Raw genomic sequence first — 22,374 nt, 5'->3', positions numbered from 1 at the left:
TGCCACATAGTGTTATTAATTAATTAGATGGGCCTAGAAAATATACATTTATAGGAACATAAATTAGCATAAATTTGGTTAACACCGAAAATATATGTAATATAAATATAATTGCATTAGTGTAATTCCCACATTTTCATGTTATTGGTGAGCAGTGGAGTCAGTGTTCTGTTATCTGGGTGAGTGCTGTAGACGGGGCTTGGAAAAGCATTTTTCTGAGATAATGTGAGGCCTGAGCTTTGGTCAGATAAAGAACAATCCGCTGTGCTCCGGCGTCCTGCGTGCTGATAAGAGACTATCTCTGTCTGACATCCGTTCAGCAACTCTGCATGAGAATCAGAAGCCATCAGGAGGGACAGACAGACGGCAGCATGAGACAGAGACGGCAATATGCGCCTGTGTTCTTGGGGGAAAGGATACTAAAAACAATTTTCTTTTTTGGATATGTACTACCACTAGCATTGTATAATGAAAATCGTTCAGTAACCCCAAAGAGAATTTGGACACTTAAGCTAAACTTGAATATGCATGAATGTCACTGCATTATAAAACAAATTTGGTCACTGAAATTAAAATTTTCCACTCAGCACCCCTGTACATACAGAGAGTTACTGATGAGAACACAGATTATTATTAACACAGCTGTCAGTTGATTAAAACAATTAAATACATTTTCGGTGTTAACCTAATTTTTGTTCGTGCAATATGTTTTTCTTTTTAAAAAATTGTTGGATTAATTTTAGTACCATAGCAAAAACAATTGTTTTATTTGAATAGTTTTTAATTGAACTATTTGAAAAATATCAAATAATATAATTTTTTTAACTAAAATAGATCATTTATAATAGTAATAATTATAAACTGTCAATCACTTCAGTTCAGCACAAGCTCACTGACTAACTCCTGCTATATAAAAAAAAAAAACTTTCTACACTGCACAGTGAATCTCTTATTTATGCTTTTTTTGGTTATAATGAAATAATTTGCAAGTGTGCACAACTCTGATCTCACTGAACAAAAACTATTATTGAGCAGATTGGCTAACTTAAACGCCTCTGTCATTTCGTCATGTGCTCGACAGCAAAAACAAAATAGAAACCCTTGACACTCTTCACGGAGCGCGCACACAAATACGTACAGGAGCGTTTGAAAGCATCTGTAATACTGCAGAAAGGCTGGTATGGTTCCATTTTACAGGTGCTTTTGACTACACTCTGTTTCTGGGTTTCAGAGTTCTCTGAGAAGTCAGAAAATAATGACAGCAGTGCTTTGGGCTTCCAACTCATCACAGGCTCCAGGGTCATTGTCCTTGCCTCCAAAACGTCCCGTGAGTTCTCACACACCAGCACACACATGCCCAATCTATATCAATGACTTTCTGCTATTTTAAGGTTTCTGAAAAATATACATTTTCAGACTCCTCCTACAGTGTTCATTAAATCGTTACCAAATTTGATCTTACTGGATTGTCTTATCCAAAACTTGTGTAATAGATGTTCTCATGTATTCAATGAAAAAAATCAATATTGAGTTTTTATCTTTTCAGTTCTCTTTTTATGTCATTAAAACCATGCTCTGATGATTCCAGTTTTGGCACAGGTCCTACTGATCAAGAAATTAAAAAGATATTGTTGAGGCTTCTGAATACTTTCAAAGCTCGACTGTTCTCTTTGTGTCATGATATCCATGTCAGTGATTTTTGTGTGTGTTTAAGTTTTTATTATTATTTTTAAGTCTCGTTTTGTCTCAGATTTTTTGTAATTAGTAGTTTTTGAAGAATTATTATTATTATTCAGTTAAATGCCACGATTTAGAAAATTCATACTTTAGATTGTAGTTCAAATATTCAGACTTTTCTCTAAACACTTTAAATAACTTTTTTTTTGTTCTAACTTAACGTTATTGCAAAGAAGAAAAAATCTTTCATCAGATTTTAATAAGTTCCTGTGCCTTCAAAGCAACTTTTCTTTTTGACTGACATCACCAAGCCCAACCACTCCCCTCCAATCTGCTGTCATAAAAAGACCACTTTTCTCCATTCACTCTGTTTCTCGTGGTTAACATCAAGTGGCTCGTTCAGAAACCGCCGGTGCAGAGAGTAGTGACGCGCTGGTCCTCCCACTCAGAGGCTATGTTGCAGGCGGCTCTTGATGACGTCGACTGGGACATGTTCCGGGCGAGTTCTTCTGACGTCAGCGAGTTCATGGATGTAGCATTAAGCTTTGTAAACACACTAACTGGAGGGGAAGTCGTGGCCTAACGGTTAGAGAGTCGGACTCGTAATCCAAAGGTTGCGGGTTCAAGTCTCGGGCCGGCAGGGATTGTATGTGGGGGGAGTGAATGTCCACCCTCAATACCACGACTGAGGTGCCCTTGAGCAAGGCACCGAACCCCCAACTGCTCCCCGGGCGCCACAGCATAAATGGCTGCCCACTGCTCCGGGTGTGTGTTCACGGTGTGTGTGTGTTCACTGCTGTGTGTGTGCACGTTGGATGGGTTAAATGCAGAGCACGAATTCCGAGTATGGGTCACCATACACTTCACTTCACTTTTTTTAACCGAGCAAGCTACAGAAACAATAACGATAAGGATATTCTCCAATCAGAAACCGTGGGTGGACAGAACAATCTGTGCTGCGGTTAACACACGCACTGCCGCTTACAATGAGGCTCTTCTGACCGGGAATATGAGCGAGTACAAAGCATCGTGCTATGCTCTCCGACACGCAGCAAGAGCTGCCAAACACCGATACAGAGAGAGAATTGAGTCTCATTTCCAGCTGAGGACCGTCTATGCCTTCGGAAACAAATCCTCCACGGAGGTGAGAGCAGAGCCGTTGCTGGCCGACGAGTTAAACATCTTCTACGGCCACTTCGATTGCAACGGCGGCGGCGCGACTCTGCCGTCCAGCGCGTCAGGAAGCAGCAGGCAGAGCAGCGATGATTCTGTTATCACCGTGTCGGAGGATGAGGTTCGGAGGGTGCTAAAGAAAGTGAACATTAGGAAAGCAGCCGGACCTGATGGGATAACCGGCCATGGTCTGAGGTCCTGCGCTGATCAGCTCGCTGGTTTGTTCACTTCTATCTTTAATGAGTCCCTTGCTACCGCCGTGGTTCCCACCTCATTCAAAAAATCCATCATTATCCCTGTGCCAAAGAACAATAAACCCTCTTGCCTGAATGACTATCGCCCAGTTGCCCTCACAAGAGACTTGTAAAGAGCCACATTTGCTCCTCCATACCTGATACTTTGGACCTTGGGTGATAGTTTGCCTATCGCCCAAATAGATCCACTGACAATGCCATCTCTCACGTCCTCCACTCCTCCCTCACACACTTGGACAGCAACAATGGGAATTATGTAAGGCTGCTATTCATTGACTATAGCTCAGCTTTCAATACTATAGTCCCCATCAAGCTGGCTTCTAAACTCACAGACCTCGGCCTAAACTCCTCACTCTGTGACTGGATTCAAGACTTCCACACCGGCAGACCTCAAGTGGTGAAAGTTGGCCAGTTCACCTCAAACTCCATCACCCTGAATGTATGAGCCCCACAGGGCTGTGTCCTGAGTCCCCTGCTCTACTCTCTCTACACGCATGACTGCGTGTCCTCTCACAGCTCCACATCTATTATAAAATTCGCTGATGATACTGTGGTTCTGGGCCTCATCTCCAACAATGATGAGACCGCATACTTGGATGAGGTAGAGAGACTCACATCATGGTGCCAGGACAACTGTCTCTCTCTGAATGTGAGCAAAACTAAAGAGCTGATCATGGACTTTAGGAAGAGACAGCAGCGGCCCTACATTCCTCTTATGATCAGTGGGACCCCTTTGGAGAGGGTGAGTAGCTTCAAGTACCTCGGTGTAAACATTTTCGAGAACCTGACTTGGACTACACACATCCAAACACATGTTAAGAAATCCAGGCAAAGACTGTACCATCTGCGACAGCTGAGGAAATTCAGGGTCTCACCAGCAATCCTGAAAACTTTCTATTCAGGGACCATAGAAAGTGTATTGACTCAGTGCATCTCAGTGTGGTATGGAAACAGCTCCAATCAGGACAGCAAAGCACTACAGAGAGTTGTGCGCTTAGCTGAGCGCATCTCAGGGTCTGCTCTCCCCTCTCTGCAGGACATCTACCTCAAACGCTACAAAAATAGAGCTGTTAAAATCATCAAGGACTCAAATCACCCTGGTAACCGTCTATTCACTTTGCTTCCATCTGGGAAGTGCTTCCGTAGCCTGATGGCAAAAACTGAGAGACTTAGGAGGAGCTTCTTCCCCCAGGCCATCAGGCTCCTAAACTCTAACTCTGTGTCATAAGTAACATCACTTGACTCCATGTAAATATCACCATATCAATAAGCTATTCATAATTTTTCTCTGCCTCATATTGCTGCTATTTAAATACGCTGTACAACTCTTTTGCACATTCCTCTTTATTACTATTTAAGTCAACAACATACTGACCTGCACATTTATATATATATTTATATTTTTTATATCTTTTATTTTATTCTTTTATTTTTTCTACTTTTCTTTTTCTTAATATTTGTATTCTATATAATTGCACTGTCCTTGGAGCGGACCTGACCTACATAAAATCTTGAATCTTGAAGTGCTGCCCTATATTTTCAAGTGGAATATCCTTGTTACTCATAAATTGATTTTCTGAAATGTACATTTTATGGCAGTAAACTTGAACTGACTTGAATGACTCAAAGGGGTGGTTGAGTGTGATTTCACCTTTTTAATGTTAGTTAGTTTGTAATGTTGCTGTTTGTGCATAAACAATATCTGCAAAGTTACAACGCTGAAAGTTCACTTTTAAAATTATGGCAGTTCAGTGCCTACAAGTGACATCACAAACCCTGATAAACCCCGCCCCCTTTGTGTCATGTTGCGCTCCTTTAGAGAAGAGGAAGAGTTGTTGCCATGCCATCAAAAGTAGGGGTGCACTAATATCCTCTGCGTCTCATTTGGGCTTAAATTTATAAGCATTATTGACGACGCCATTGTTTACAATACAACCGGAGCACATGGCACTGAGGTTAGGGGCGTGACTTTAAGACATGCACTAGAGGCGGTTTAGCGAATCACAACACACTGGGCCAGCTAACCAATCTGAGCCCATTATGTATTTCTGACGGAGCAGCTTCATAAAATCAGTAACTCATCAGAGCATTCAAAGGAGAAGGGACAGAGAGGTGTGGGAAATAATAGGTTAAGTGAAAAATAATGTTTTGTTTTCAAACGAAGCATTAACACGTTAGACTGCACCCCATAAACACAATCAAGCCTAGAAAAAAAAGAAGAAAAGTCAACCACCCCTTTAATCAGAGGAAATGTTTCAAAATCTGTTTCATGAAGACAAGCACATGGTGACAGCAGCAAAGAAAAACTCTCTGTTTGAAGACAAAGGAGAAACTACATAGAGAAATCTCAGAAAGAAAATTCATCATCTATCCTTGACTGATATTTATTCTTCAAAGTATCTTGAAGAATGGCAGTGTTGACTGAAAATGTGTTAAATCTGCGTCAATATTTGTAAACTAGTGTTGGGAATTATTGGGAACTATTTTAAGAATCAGGTACAGTATTAGGTGAAAGAGCCACCTTGGTTGTGTATTTCCACAACAAAGGGGTCAGTCAAATCCTGTAATGAAAGTTTTGTTGTGGTGCCAGTGTGGATCGACATCTTGCTCTCGCTCTCGCTCTCTCTCTCTCTCTCTCTCTCTCCCTCTCTGCCCCTTTCTTCTGTCTGTCTTTCATGAACGCACATAAATGCACACTTTCACACAACCACCCCACACACACACACACACACACACACACACACACGCTTCACTAACACTCGCATCCATCATGCAAGGAAGCCCTGTGATCTGTTTCAGGTTGTCATGAGCTAATTACAGGTGCGGGAGACGGAAGGCTGATAGTACTGCTCTGTCTCTCTCTTTATGTGAGTGTGTGTTGACTCTCTGCAGAACGTTACAGGATCCAGAGCGAGAGCTTTGAGGATATCTGGCTGGTAGCCAAGGAGCTGGTGCAGCGTTTCGACCAGCACTTTATCTCCCTTGGAGTCAAAGACTTTCGAAACAGCTTTACTGGACCAATTCCACTGCCGGAGTACTTTGAGACAGTGGACCATCACTTTGAGGTGTGAAGTTTCTCACACGGTCACACATTTAAATCAGATTCTTGTCTCTCTATACATATGAAAGCATTGTGACATCCTTAATAAATACTGTATGACATTAAAACATAACCCTCTGAGTAATGTTTTCTCATTTTGTGGGAATATTTGAAGCTTCGTGTGAATGCGCAGAAGTATCAGGATTTGCTGTCGGAGAGAGCAGTTCAGTTCAGGGCCATCCAGCGACGTCTACTGACCCGCTTTAAAGACAAAACGCCAGGGCCACTTCAAAACCTGGACACGCTGATGGAGGGAACCTACCGCCAAGTAAGCACAATTACACAAAGACATACTATAGAGATTAAAGGGATAGTTCACCCAAAAATGAAAATTTGCTGTTAATTTACTCACCCTCAGGCCATCCAAGATGTAGTTTTTTTTTTTTAAGTAGAACAGAAAAGAAGATTGTTAGCTGAAACTGTGGTCTTTGGTGATTCATAAAATGCAAGTCAGCGACTGCCCGTCTTTGAGAATAAAAAAGCATATCAAGAAACACAAAATGAATACCTTTGGCTCCTGTTGATATATTGTGGTCTTATGAAGAGAAACTATTGGTCTGTGCAAGAAACCGTACATTATTTAAAACATTACTACATGTTCTTACAAACCCAAACAAGAGGCTGTTCATTAAACATTAACCTGAACCTGAACAGACATCAGTCTTGGCTTGGGTCAGATAACAGACCTCTTGGAGACATACACACATATTGAAATATTGCAGGCAGTGTTTAATTTGTAGTGGACTTTAGAAATAGTTTTATAGTGCCGTATCATTAATTAAAAATCTGGCGAGAGATTAATCTCAAAGCCTCTGAAATACAATGTAAATGTTTCATATTTCTTTTTCTGAAAGCTCAATTTTTAGGATATATGTCAAGACAATGCAGTTTATCCATTGCGTATGTGTGGGTCTGACTGATTTTTAATTTATTGTGTGAGATTGTGTGAGAATTTATTGAGAATTTATTGTGTGAGATTTCTAGTAATAAATACACAAAGTCACAGTCTCCCTGTCTTGATGACTGTGTCTGACTGTCTGTGTACTGACACTTTGCTACAATGTAAAGGTTAGAGAGTCGGACTCGTAATCCAAAGGTTGCGGGTTCGAGTCTCGGGCCGGTAGGGATTGTAGGTGGGGGGAGTGAATGTTCAGCGCTCTCTCCACCCTCAATACCACGACTGAGGTGCCCTTGAGCAAGGCACCGAACCCCCAACTGCTCCCCGGGCGCCGCAGCATAAATGGCTGCCCACTGCTCCGGGTGTGTGTTCACGGTGTGTGTGTGTTCACTGCTGTGTGTGTGCACGTTGGATGGGTTAAATGCAGAGCACGAATTCCGAGTATGGGTCACCATACTTGGCAGTATGTCACTTCACTTCACTTCAAAATAACTCAACACGCAGCCATTAATGTCTAAACCGCTGGCCACAAAAGTGAGTACACCCCTAAGTGAAAATGTCCAAATTGGGCCCAAAGTGCCAATATTTTGTGTGGCCACCATTATTTTCCAGCACTTCCTTAACCCTCTTGGGCATGAAGTTCACCAGAGCTTCACAGGTTGCCACTGGAGTCCTCTTCCACTCCTCCATGACGACATCACGGAGCTGGTGGATGTTAGAGACCTTGCGCTCCTCCACCTTCCATTTGGGATGCCCCACAGATGCTCAATAGGGTTTAGGTCTGGATACATGCTTGGCCAGTCCATCACCTTTACAATCAGCTTCTTTAGCAAGGCAGTGGTCGTCTTGGAGGTGTGTTTGGGGTCGTTGTCATGTTGGAATACTGCCCTGCGGCCCAGTCTCTGCTTCAGTTTGTCACAGTACATGTTGGCATTCATGGTTCCCTCAATGAACTGTAGCTCCCCAGTGTCGGCAGCTCTCATGCAGCCCCAGACCATGACACTCCAACCACCATGCTTGACTGTAGGCAAGACACACTTGTCTTTGTACTCCTCACCTGGTGGCCGCCACACACGCTTTACACCATCTGAGCCAAATAAGTTTATCTTGGTCTCATCAGACCACAGGACATGGTTCCAGTAATCCATGTCCTTAGTCTGCTAGTCTTCAGCAAACTGTTTGTGGGCTTGCTTGTGCATCATCTTTAGAAGAGGCTTCCTTCTGGGACGACAGCCATGCAGACCAATTTGATGCAGTGTGCAGCGTATGGTCTGAGCACTGACATGCTGACCCCCCACCCCTTCAACCTCTGCAGCAATGCTGGCAGCACTCATACGTCTATTTCCCAAACACGACCTCTGGATATGATGCTGAGCACGTGCACTCAACTTCTTTGGTCGACCATGGCGAGGCCTGTTCTGAGTGGAACGTGTCCTGTTAAACTGCTGTATGGTCTTGGCCACTGTGCTGCAGCTCAGTTTCAGGGTCTTGGCAATCTTCTTATAGCCTACGCCATCTTTATGTAGAGCATCAATTCTTTTTTTCAGATCCTCATAGAGTTCTTTACCATGAGGTGCCATGTTGAGCTTCCAGTGACCAGTATGAGAGAGTGAGAGCGATAACACCAAATTTAACACACCTGCTCCCCATTCACACCTGAGACCTCGTAACACTAACGATTCACATGACACCGGGGAGAGAAAATGGCTAATTGGGCCCAATTTGGACATTTTCACTTAGGGGTGTACTCACTTTTGTGGCCAGCGGTTTAGACATTAATGGCTGTGTGTTGAGTTATTTTGAGGGGACAGCAAATTTACACTGTTATACAAGCTGTACACTCATTACTTTACATTGTAGCAAAGTATCATTTCTTCAGTGTTGTCACATGAAATTATATAATAAAATATTTACAAAAATGTGAGGGGTGTATTCACTTCTGTGAGATACTGGATGTATATATACATATAATTTATTCCATGGTCTGTCTGAATACTGGATTCTGATTGGCAGTCACAGGTAGTTCCAAGTCAGTTTAATCACCGTTGCATATTAATGCGCTGTTTTAATTGAAACACACAAACCCACACACATCACTCACGCACAAACACACACACACACAGAGAGAGAGAGAGAGACAGAGAGATTCAGAGATTGCAGATTGCACATAAACTTGTTGTCAACGCTTCCCCATGATTTTTAATAATAAAATAACCTAGATTCTTGATCGCTACATTATATTCCTCAGCAACGAGGTGTAAAAATGTTGGTGCAGCACACAGGTAACGTACACACAACTGTCATCTTTCTCTCTTTCTCTTTCTCTTTCTCTCTTGATCGATGATTAATTGAAACAAATGCTATAATTCATTCAAATAAATATGATCTTACCGCACTTTCATCTCTGTGTCTGATTTGAAGCAGGCATTATGCTATGCATTATGCATTATGTTTTTAACTTCTATTAAAAACAAACAAAAATTCAATTGACCCCAAACTCTTGAACAGTAGTGTACATTAGCTGTTAGATTTGTTTATGACTGACATCTAGAACAAAGCACTGAATGTCTGTTACCAAATTCAGCATTGCACGGTTGCTTTGAAAACTTTGAGGATTCAGAGATGAATACACTGTTGAGTTGTTGACATGCTTTTCCGATGAGATGTTTTTTGTTACATGTTCGTGTCACTCATAGAAAGTAGATGCCTCTCCATCATTACACATTAACAGACTGTGGGTTGTCATCTACCGTGTGTCTGATGCTCTGGATGCTTGTGGGCAGATAAGATTTCACTTGCTCATTCCTTCTTAACCCCACTCTCATTCCTCTGATCATTTATTTGTGTGGATAAATCCCTTTGCTTCTAAATTTGGGATCAACAAGAATTCTTGAGGAAAAGAGAGATGTGTTGAGGTCTAGAGAGCACCGACCGTCTATGTTTCCCACAAATATTTTTCCTCGTAAGAGAGCTTTAAAAAGGCTTCTGTATGTGTGTGTGTTTCTCTGTGAGCTGTGTGGCTCCCTGTAATTAGCAGCTGAAAGGTGAAGGTGGCTGACCAGTGAATGACAGCTCACTGCGGGGCCCCTGCACTCATAATGGAGGCCTCTCTCCAACAGCCTTGATTTATTTGAGCCCAAATGGAGTGCTAAACAGGGCTAAATGCTGCTCAACACTGATCCCCCTGTCTACATGAGCTCTGCCATTAATGGTCTGAGATCTGGAGGCTTGTGCTTCCATGTACATGTGTCTGTTTGATGCCAGGTTCAAAAGGGACTCTCAGGTACTGCTCCTGTTTGTGTAACCTATGAAAGGCCTTAGGGAGTTCCTGTTTTTCTTCTCCTGCTCTTTTCCTTTTTTCCTCTCTTCATTAGCACATATACACCTCATTCATAGTCAAGGGCACAGGCACAAAGAAACATTGATGTAGGTTGTTTAGATTTGATCTGATTTCCAAGGGTTTATAGCCCAATTCTTTGGGCCTTAAAACAGTGACTCCCAAAACACATCATAATCATGCAATTAAAATGTCTTGATTTATTGTTTTGTTTTGTTTCTTTGTTTGTTTTATCAAATTCAATACAAAAATGTGTTCCAAGTCTAAAGGCCCACCAAGAAGGATAACGATAACTATATTAGTATCCAAAACAACACAAGACATCATTCTGTTTATTATGCGCTGCAGTTATGTCATCTGGTGCTTTAAATTCTCAAGCTCAATGTTTTTATAGTTCAACAGCTGGAAAAAAATAGTTCAACCATCTGCATAAAATAGACGTAATGGATAACAAAATAACACGTTTGTGTGGCATACTTGAAAACATAGGGGAGGGATTTGTTTTTGTTTTTTTAATTGCAAATGTTAAAGGCTCAGAAGTAGGCATAATACTGCAACAATATATGCCGTACACTTAATTTGTATTTTATTTTTAGATTGTTGCACTTTATTTTGACATTTTACTAACTATAAGTAACCTTGCAACTACATGTCAACTAACTCTCATTGTAGTATTAGGTTAGGGTTAGGGTTAGTGGAATAAGTTGACATGCACTTGCTAAGTTATTTAAAGTAAGGAGAAAGTCTGTTGGGTGACCATCAACATATAGTGATACCACACATTCAGCAGACAGTCTACTAATACTCTAATAACAAAGTTACTTATAGGTAGTAGAATGTCTAAAGTGGATTAGCCAAATAAAGTGTTACCAAGATTGCTTTGTTTACATATCCTAAATGCTTGTGTTGTCTTTGATTCTGTGATCTTAGCCTTATCACAAGCATTTCTATGTGTAGCCAGTGTAAGGACAAATAAACGACTGGACCTAACTTCATTTGATAAGGGCTTTATTGACACAAACAATTTGATTCAGAAAGTTAATCCAAATGGAGAAGTGAAAACATTACAGGGGCCAGGAGAGTTCAGCAGGTGGAAGCAGACATAACCAGACAGGGTCAAGGTAGGATTGTGGTCAGGCAGAGCGGAGTTCGGAGTAACACAAGAGAGATAATCTGAGTAGGTGAGAAAGACAGGAAGCAGAGTCAGGGTAGGTCAAAGCCAGGGGCCAGTATGCACTCTTAAAAATAAAGTTGCTTTACAATGCCATAAATGAACCTTTTTGTCTCAGTGGTTCCATAAAGAACCTTTAACATCTGAAGAACGTTTCTGTTTCTCAAAAGGTTCTTTATGGCTAAAGAAGGTTCATCAAATTATAAAAAGGTAAGAAAGAGATAGTTATTTAAAGAACCTTTGACTGAATGATTCTTTGTGGAACCAAAAATGGTTCTTCTATGGCATTGCTATGAAGAACCTTTTAAGCACTTTTATTTTTAAGAGTGTGGGCTGTCAGACAAGGCGGACTGAATCAGAAAGGACCTGACTTGAAGCCCAGTTGAGTGGGCTAAGTAAAAGGAACTGGCAGAAACCAGAAAACCAACAAGAACCAGAAGACAGGAAAAAAACGGGGTAATAGGGTGAAAAGGTGCAAGCACAAAGACAAACAACAATCTGGCACAAGACAGAAGGGGAATAAATAGAGAGCAAACCAATAAATTGAGGGGAAGAAGAGGTGTTGTAGAGTGTGCTGATAAGCTGATGCCTTTAAAGTCAGCATGAAATGAAAATGCAGTGCATTTTTATTTAGTTTATTTTACTCTCACATTAGCTCAGTGTGAAATGTATACTCTTGACTGTGTGGGAGGCGTCCAGTAGGACCACCTGTAGCCTTTGGCACGGAGTCCGTCATGACAGCTGCTTGGGATTTTGGTTTTATTCGCCGTTAAGCAAGGCTCCGGTTTGGGTTGAAGCAGTTAGCAGAACGCTTGAGTGCCTGCCAGATTTTCAGTCCTCTTACAGGAGGTGCTGGGAAAGCAGAGCTGGCATTTATGCACCTCATTTTTTTCAGTGGACTCTGTACATGGTCACTTTCACATTTTGTCTCAGGAAGTGCACTTGTATCTGGCAAGGTGCCATTAACAATTTATTTCTGTGTTGTCAGGGTGACTTGGGAAACTTACTTTTTACTCCAATTGTTAGTGGGAGTTGCTATGAATAATAATGAGCAACATCTAATTCACTGTGAGAGGGGGGCCGTTGCTTAAATTTCTATTATTTCAGTTGATATCATTGGTATCACTGCTCAGTTGTCCTGCCTGCACAATTTCTTTTATCTTCTGATACACCTAAGCCAGTGAATCTGCCCTGAGCGGCTGATGTTCAGCCCGTCAGACCTTTAAATATTGCTGTTTCTCAAGTTCTCTTAAGTATCTGAAGTGGACATTAGTCAATGAGAAGACACCAAGAAAATGTGAAATATACCCAAGCATAAAATGTTCTTAATTAAGAGGGGTTAAGTGTTGATGCATGTATACTTTTTTTGACAACCTTAAAAAAAATTATAAGGTCAAAAAAACTTGAAAGGTTACATTTTTTTTGGAGAAAAAATATTTTGAATGAACGATCAAGAAGAAAAAAGAGAAAGCTATTTTCGACCATGTTGTGCTCTGTAGGAACCACCTGTGAGACACCTGTCAGACAGTACTTGAATAATGAATTTAGTCAGCACTTGGTTCTGGACTGGTATTGTATGGTGCAGTGTGTTAATGTCAGCTTGGTACTGAAGTAACAGTACTTAGAATAGGAATATTAGAATATTTCTATTGGATACCATTAGTGGCTACAGATCTAGTGCATGGAGGCTACTCAAAACAAAAAACCATCAAAGTACCTTCATAAAACCCCAAAATATTAATTTCATGTGCTCTTGATCTTTAACTTCAACGTAGAAGATTCTTCAGGCTGAATCTAAACCCAAAATCAAAAGGTTTCTACAACATACATGACTTCATTGTCTTTGGCTTCTGTTGATTCTGACTTAAAAGCTTGTGTTATCTCCCCTCCAAGCAGTTGTTTGACTTCTGTGAGCCAAAAAAGAAAGAAAAGTAAATGCACACTGTGCAGAGGACACAACTCCACAAACAAACAATTTATCTTCATCTCTGCATAATGCCAAACCTTTAAGGGAACAATTGAGTTATCATTCACTTTCTATTTGCTGATTGTATGTGACAGAGAGAGTTAAGACAGAGAAGAAGTATCATTGTGTGTTCTTTGTTGCACAGAATCTGGATGTAGGATAAAATATCATTTGTCTGTAGAGTGTATAGGTAACATATTTGCATATTTTAAAAGTCGAACGTGCTCTCTGTGACAGGTGGTTGGAGGGAAGAGGCAGAACAAGTGGAATTTTTGTCTTGGGAATGACTCATGAATCATTTAAAATGGGACTAGATAAGGTTTATTTACAAATTAAATAGTTTCATTTTGATTTCATATTGACTTGGTTTCTTTTAAACCACTTTTGTAGCCAGATACTATAGAATTAACTGTAAACACACACATACTGTACATATAGAATCTGATCATCACACTTTTTTTTTAAACCATCACCATTGGGTTACAATTAGGACAAATCTGCCCAGCTTCCTTACCCAATGGTCTCATTCCTTTTTTTTCATCCATCCAATTTTTTTGATGAGTGATTGATGCCTGTTCTGAGGAATGTAGAAATCATGTTATTTTAAGGAAAATGATTCCTTTCTCTGGAAAGTGTAAACCTGTGCATATTCAGGAACTAATGTGGAGACTTTTTCTGGATTGACTGGCTGTAATTCCAAACACATTTACTAGTCTTGAGGTATATGCAACTGATGTACCAGCATTATAGTCTCTAGCTATTTGATAACTTGAGAACTCATTGCCTCAAGCTGCATAGTTGCAACTCAAACATATTGTCTTAACAGTCATAATTATTTTATCGCTGATGAAAGCAAATCATTAACAATTAATTTTATGCAACTAATCTTTGAAGCTGCATTTGCAATTGTTATTGTAATTGTAAAGTATTGCAATAACAGTTCAACTTTTTAATGAACTCTTTCATGATTCAACCCCCATGTTTCCATTATTTTGTCCAAAACCTGCATATAGTTAATCTTTCTCCTGGTTTTATATTTGTGAGTATAAATGACAGGTTGTCATTACTTCAGGGGGGTCAGTGTATGGAGGTGGGCTGGTTTCTGCCTGGGAGGTGAGGTTTAACTGTTGATTACAGACTGTTGGATTGTGTCTGCTGAAATGACTAGAGAAAGCTCACAGTAATGAAAGGGCTGTTTGTAGACTCATGGCTTCTATATATGGAACCGTGAGTAGCCTAGCCATGAATACACAAACAACTGTACCATCTATTCCTGAAATCTTGCCCAAATGCTGCTCTTCTTTCTTCAATTGCTTGATAGAAGTTGAATAAGTTGAAGTACCTAATTCCAAATTTTATTGTTAAGCTTTTCATGCCACTTCCTTTACCTACATACTCTGTTATGTGGTGACAGGTTTTTCATGGCATTGAGACCAGTTAAGATCTCCTTTGTCTGTTTTGGTATGAACCGTGAAAGAGAAAAGGGTTGTATCCTCGATCAAAGATGTTGCATGGCTGTGTGTGTACAAATCTATCTGCCTAAAACGAGTGAATAAAACAACTATAAAAGGCATTGAATTTTAGCACAAAAAGGGTCAAATATCATACTGCAAGATCTGTCATGTTATGGTGGAATGGGAAGGGTCCCAGATCAGAGCCCTGGGGTACTCAAGAACTCATTAATGCAAACCAGGAAACTATGGTGTTTTCCACTCACACAGCATTAATGTTTTATTTATTTTTACCTTTTATTCCTTTTCACACATTTTTAAATTACAAAGGGAAATTATCGATCAGTTAAAAAAAATATATATATATTTTTTTTTGTTGTTGTTCCTTGCACAATACTGTGTTATGACCTCAAATAATTTGTGCCATAGTGCATAATTTGTAACATTACTAGCTTCATATGTAAGCAGGGGTTTGCTGATGTGGTAAACTCGCTTGTTAGCTTTGTTGTATTTCAGCACCTTGAGCTTCAGCAGTCCTTTGAAACACAAGTCAAGCTAAAACAGTTCAAAGACTTGTAGAAGCAGGCTAAAATGCGGAAAATGTGTTTTTATCTCACCTTTGCTTTTGTTAACACTATTGGTTAGGTTTAGGGTAGGGTTTATTGTAGGTAGTACTTTATATTCCAAATGCATTAGATTTTTCAGTTTCCAAAATGCCACAATACATAAATCAACTACAATAATAAAACATTTCCAGATTTATTTTTATCTATTTCACAAAAAACTAAACACTTTTTTTAGCACCACTTTGAAGATGTTGCGAAATGTGCAAGCAGCAACATTTGCTTATTCGTCTGTTGCTTATTCGTTGAAATGCATTGTTTCAAAGTGAATATGCAACTCATAAAGTGTTTTGAGCAGTTTGGATCACAGTAAACAATTTCCAGGTGCTCTGAGTTTGAATTGCTTATTAAGTGCACATTTCAGACATTTTTGGGGACAGAAAGTTATAGCATTTCAGCAGCTTTACAATGAGAAATGTATTAAAAACTGCAGCTAGGCAGAAGATTTCTTCAGTTTTCTGCCTAAAAGCTGTCTGGTTTATTGTTGACTAAATGTGGAGCATCCTACAGGAAGTCTCTCACTGCAGTGGTTTCATCCATGGAGAAGTGAGGGAAAAGGTGGATAATGAACAATTTTCCCAGGAAGACAGAACACAAGAGACATGGAGTGGCATATTTATCAGATCTGAGCCAGCTGATAAGGCATCTTAGTCGTCTCTATGGGTTGCCAGATACTATCATACCCTTAGTCTTACTTAACTCTCTTCAATGAACGAGTTTATAAACAAGAATTGTCTTTGCCAGCATTTCTTTATCCATCTCAATGTAATCTCTGTACCATGACTAAAAACAACAATGGTAACTGTCTAGGATCGCTTGCTGGTACAGATGCATATCTCTTTGTCATCAACCTCCCAGCTTTCCTTCCACACATGAGCCATTCTTACACAAACATGCACGCACACTCACACACACACATTCAGTAACCAGCTATAATATATTTATATTTAGCTAAAATACTAATATTTTTGATTGTTTCATTTTGTGAAAAAAAAAATAAAAAATTCTAAATGAAAGGTTATTTTATACCTGCTTTTGTTTAATAAATTGTTTACATTTGGTCATTGATTAGTGGCATAAATGTGTTTTCAACATTGATATAAAAAAAAAAAAAAAAGCATATTAGAATGATTTCTGAAGGATCATGTGACATTGAAAACTGGAGTAATGATGCTGAAAATTCAGTTTTGCACCACAGAAATAAAATATGTAAAATAATTTATTTAATATATAACTTATAATAAATTGTAGTAATATTTCACTATTAATTCATTATGGTCAGAGTTTGAAATATAAAATCAAATCTCAGTGATTCAATTCATTTCAGCTGTTGGTATGTGCCATTTGCATAAAATCCCACTATATTCACGACAATCGTAATATATTCTCCAATTTGTCATGAAAATCATGCCACTGTGCAAATTTTTTTATTTAATCCTGAAAAGTTGAATTTTCGATATTTTCTTTAAAGATGTTTTTGGGTTCAATACACTTTTAATCAACATTATTCATGGCATAATAATAATTATGTTATGCTCATAATGGACAAATTGATCACATGCAAAATCATGACATTCTTAAGATTGGGATTGGGATAATGGAAAATTGTTAAAAGTGCCACGTCCATTCAAACAGAGTAGCACGTGCCCTTTCAAAAAAAACAAACAAACAAACAACAATTCTTCGAAAATGTATTATGCATGATTGGGGTTTTTCCTTATAGTGGCAGTAATCATAAATCTAAATTTGGTAGCTCCAGTTGATTTTCACCAAAAATGAAAAGTCATTGTGTTCTTTTTAAAGAATTTGTGTCCTTCTTTTGACATATCTTGTCTTGACCAGGACACCAAAGTGGCTTTTTCATGTGGCCTCTCAAAGGTGCATGAAGCCCCTGCTCTTCACCGCTATCAGGCAAATGAGCTCCATGGCTCCAGACCATGTTGCTGATGCTTTTTCAAGAGTTTTATATTATTTTGGAACTCGAGTCTGATGATTACAGATTCAGCAGTGAAGTGCTGTATTTCAGCAGCTCTCGTTCTTTTGAAGGTGTGAACAGGACTACTGACTACTGACATCCCACGGAGAACTATATATATAAAAAATCTGTTTATTCTGACTGCACAGATATTTCTGTCTCTCCGTATTTGGCTACATCCCTCAGGGAATAAAGTATTTTCTTGCCTGTCTTTGGCATTGGCTGGGGTTTGTTTTGGGCTTGAAATGTTATATTTCAAAATGGTTTGGGGTATTTTTTAGAGTATATAATTTTTGTAGAATGTGCCCATGGGTAAGTGGTGACCACACTGATGGGTCTAACGGTCTGCCAGCTGTTTCATGTCTGTTCTTTTCTGATCTAACTCATCTTAAGTGACACTTAACATTGTACATAATGAAAACCCACTTCCTGTTTCTCAATTTATTTTCAATTTCTGCTTTGCATAAGATAAAGAGAAAAGAAAGTTTGTATTATTCTCTTCCTGAGGCACATAGTGGGCCTAAATACATTCAGCCAAAACTCAGTATTTGAAAATACTGAACAAGTTCAAGAACTGCCTTACATCTTTTCTCAAGGGTGTTTTACCTATTATGGATTTTCTCTTCTTTGTGTAGTGCTTCTTTCTCTCTCCCATTAAATGTGCTTTTGTTTTTGCTTAGCTGGCATCAATCAACTCTTGTACTCTAACAAAAGCTTCTTCACTGAAGGTCTATTTAGATTGGCTGTTGAGACCTTTTTATCAATACACACTGATCTTTAATAGCAGATGTCTCTCTCAGACACTGTTTCAGTGTGTTTTTTGTGCTCTGTGCCTTGTGGTTTCAGGCAAAATATGATTGACTCTACAGGTGTGGTGTGCTCTCAAACTTTATGATGGGCTATTTTTTATGTTTTTTTTGCTAACTTTTTTTGCTGTCATTTATGTTGGGGGGCACTGTTTCTTGTGCCCCCCCCCCCGCCTTGTTCTGTTTATCTTTACTCTTTTCTCTCTTTCAACATCCTCTCATATCCCAATTTTCATTGAACTGTATTAAAAAACAAGATAGAAAGAAAAGCAAACCAGCATTAAGCGAAACACTAAAGGCTAACTCTACCCCACACAAAAACTTGCTTCATTTTTCAGTTTGCTCATGACAAGAGACATCTTAAGATGAATTTTACAGACTATATCCAGGACGTATTTAACTCAAAAATCTAAAGATTTTTTTTTTTTTTTTTGGCATTAAGACAGTAAAGTCTTTGCATTATGACATTATTTTTACGATTGCACATTCTCATTCTTGTGACTTCTAAATAGTGCTAAATACTGCTACAATGAGAATTACTTCTGAGAATAAAGGCAATTTCAAAGAAAATCTTGCAGACTCTTTTTTTTATTAAAGATAGGAGATGGAGCATAATGTGCATACTCTAATTGCCATCAAAATAATACTACAATGCATCATAAAAGCCCTAAAAATAAGCCCAATTTTCTTTTCGGTAAATATAATTTTGTTTATTTTATATATGTGACCCTGGAGCACAAAATCAGTCTTAAGTCGCTGAGGTATATTTGTAGCAATAGCCAAAAATACATATATGGGTCAAAATTATTGATTTTTCTTTTATGCCAAAAATCATTACGATATTAAGTAAAGATCATGTTCCATGAAGATATTTTGTACATTTCCTACTATAAATATATCAAAACTTCATTTTTGATTAGTAATATGCATTGCTAAGAACTTAATTTGGACAACTTTAAAGGTGATTTTCTCAATATTTAGATTTTTTTGCACCCTCAGATTCCAGATTTTCAAATAGTTGTATCTCGGCCAAATATTGTCCTGTCCTATCAAACCATACAGCAATGGAAAGCTTATTTATTCAGCTTTATCATTATCATTTATTCAGAGAAATTGACCTTTATGACTGGTTTTGTGGTCCAGGGTCACATATTGAATTTTTTATAAGACGTTAATCGCAAAGTTTGTAAAGACAGACATCTGTGCAACATCTGTGCAGTTAGTTGTACACTTAACTTGAAACTCTCTCTTTCTGTCTGTCTGTCTCTGTGTCAGGTTATAGCATTGGCAGATGCAGCAGAAGACAACCGGGAGTGTTTGATCCAAGCTTTTACACGTTTGCGGAGCGCCACTCACCTCCTCATCCTGCTGTTGTCTCTGTGGCAGGGACTCGGCCCAGAGCAGACTGCCATCCTGGAGGCCACGCTCCTACCACTGCTACAGGACACACCGCAACTTGTGAGAGAACACACACACACACACAAATCTAGCCTTTGACATTAGACACCCCCTTGAATTAGCAGCCTGTGTTTGGCTGACCTGGAGAATCTGTCTCCAGGTGTTGTGTGACATGGGTGTTGAAGCACAAAAAGCTGTAATACAAATGTGACACATAAACACACTGTGAGCATTACTGAGCTCATTACACGTTTTACTCCACATCATTTTCTCTTGATTCTCTTGACTTTGTTCCCTTCAGTGTTTTTCAGCTTTTACAATTTTAATACAGTTAATTGAATTTGTTCATTGAAATACAATAATACAGCATTTTGAAACTGAAATACAATAAAATCTAAATATTAGAATAAAAACCATACATGAATGTGCACAAATACATGAGTGTCACCCTGATGGAGCCAAGCATCTCTAGGTTGGCTCACCCCTGCTTACAGCTTGTTTCTTTAAATCAGAATTGTCTCTCTCCGCCAGTAGAATTCCTCCAATGCTTTATCTCACTTTCAAAGGCTCCAGTAATGTAGGATGTGTCTTCTGATATGGTTAAAACAGACTCCAGTATCATTGTGTTGTTCCTGATATCGGAATATTTGTAAATTAATTTGTGCTGCGGACACACATGATAGAAAATATGTGCTATTACTGGTTTATATTTGAACTTGAGTCCTCACCACTTTTTGAAGTTATTGATAGCTTGTAATAGCATGTAAAACAGATAAGCATCTCTAATCTATCATGCTTTATAATTTGATTTATATATGTAACACAAACACACAAAACATTTACACCAGATAATGAGGGCCCTGATATATAAACCTTGCCACGCACATAATGGCCACTTTTCCTAAACGGCTATAACTTTTCAACAGAATGAGATATTTACACCAAACTCGATGTGGGTATGTAAGACCTACATTTTTTGAGGTCACATGACAAAAACCGTGGAGTTTGGCATCTATGTCGTGCTATAATAGGCCAAATACATGAATTTGTTAGTCCAATTGACTTGAATAAGCACATGCCTTGCCTGTGAACAAAGTGCCATGGCTTTCTGTCAGCACATTCTGATATCTTGTTAAACATGGCCGACATCGGCCGATAAAATTTGAGCACCTGTTAGATGGAGTTAACGGAGGCCGATCGGAACGAAACTCTTGGGCCTGTTTGACTCACGACCCTAAAGGTCTGTGAAAAATTGGAAAGAAATTGCATTTTTCAAGTAAACGAATACATTTTTCAAGATTTTTCACACATCCACACAATATTCATATCGTATGATAGATCTCCTTATTCTGAACAACTTTGACTCAAGAACCACTGCTGTCAATCAGATTGTTTGTTAATTATTCAAGATTATAAAAAAAAAAAAAACTACTTTTGCAAACTAGTCCTAGGTTTTTTGCTTAACCCCAAGAAAACCTCTACAGTACAATTCTCTGGACTCTCTAGATCAAGAACTTTGAATGTCCAGCGCTCTCTTTCACCTTCAATACCACAACTGAGGTGAGACCCTTGAGCAAGGCACCGAACCCACAACTGCTCCCCAGGCACTGCAGCAAAAATGGCTGCCCACTACTGTGTGGATGTGTGTGTGTTTCACTACTCACTGCTGTGTGTGTGCACTCGGATGGGTGAAATGCAGAGCACAAACTCCGAGTATGGGACACCATACTTGGCCACACGTCCTTTCCATTCCCATTTCTTTTTTAAATTTTATAGTGTAATATTAAAATAGTAAAAAAAAAAATATATATATATATATAAAATAAATATATATATAAAGAAATATATAAGTATTTTAAAGTAGAATTTTTTATTTTAAAACAGAATAGTAATAATTATTATTATTATTTATAATATATTATTATTATTTTTTTAATAATTATTATTGTCAGTCATATTTATTTTTATGAAAAATGCCCCCCCCCTCAAATTGTGCAGCCCCATATGCTACTCTCGTGATTTTAGTTTAGCACACAAATACCATCAAATCATTATCATGAAGTGAAACAATTACATGAATTTAAGCTGTAAATACAATTATAAGTAGTTAATGCAATGTTTTGGAACATTTTCCCCATGATGTGCTGCATTTTAATGCAATGGCAGTGAGGATTGCTTACGATATTTTTGGTTTGAATTGTGTTGTAAATTGCAGAAATCAGATTCTGTCTGCAAAGAAAATATATTTTGTTTAATCTGAATAATGATCAACGATGCACACTTGACTTAGAAAATACACTACCAGACTCAGTCGGTCATCAAACTGCATACTGGCAGGTTTAAATATAGCTCTGATGGCACAATACTGTACAAGCATTGCTGCACACAGGTGTGCTATTTGAGTCGTGTGCAAGAATTTGCTCATCCCATATGAAATAAGACCTAGTTGCCTCAGTCTCTGCTTACCCTACATGCAAAAAAATAGCTTGAATCAGCCAACCACCCATCATGCCACTGTTCCCACCACTTTTTATGACAACGCTAC

The 22,374-nt window shown here is 38.8% G+C and overlaps 1 protein-coding gene across 2 annotated transcripts in view; it reads left to right on the top strand.

The window, feature by feature from the left end:
• Positions 1-22,374, top strand: part of LOC306887457 (protein PTHB1-like) — a 101,669-nt gene that overhangs the window by 40,718 nt on the left and 38,577 nt on the right. For both annotated transcript variants that reach the window (XM_079445191.1, XM_079445192.1), the window contains 4 exons: positions 1,232-1,327; positions 5,997-6,169; positions 6,320-6,472; positions 19,707-19,889. In XM_079445191.1, the coding sequence (XP_079301317.1) occupies positions 1,232-1,327; positions 5,997-6,169; positions 6,320-6,472; positions 19,707-19,889 (605 nt within the window). The remainder of the gene's footprint in view (positions 1-1,231; positions 1,328-5,996; positions 6,170-6,319; positions 6,473-19,706; positions 19,890-22,374) is intronic.

This window comes from Barbus barbus (genome assembly GCF_936440315.1).
Source record: "Barbus barbus genome assembly, chromosome: 21".
Taxonomy (NCBI): domain Eukaryota; kingdom Metazoa; phylum Chordata; class Actinopteri; order Cypriniformes; family Cyprinidae; genus Barbus; species Barbus barbus.
This window is presented reverse-complemented; position numbering and strand designations above follow the sequence as displayed.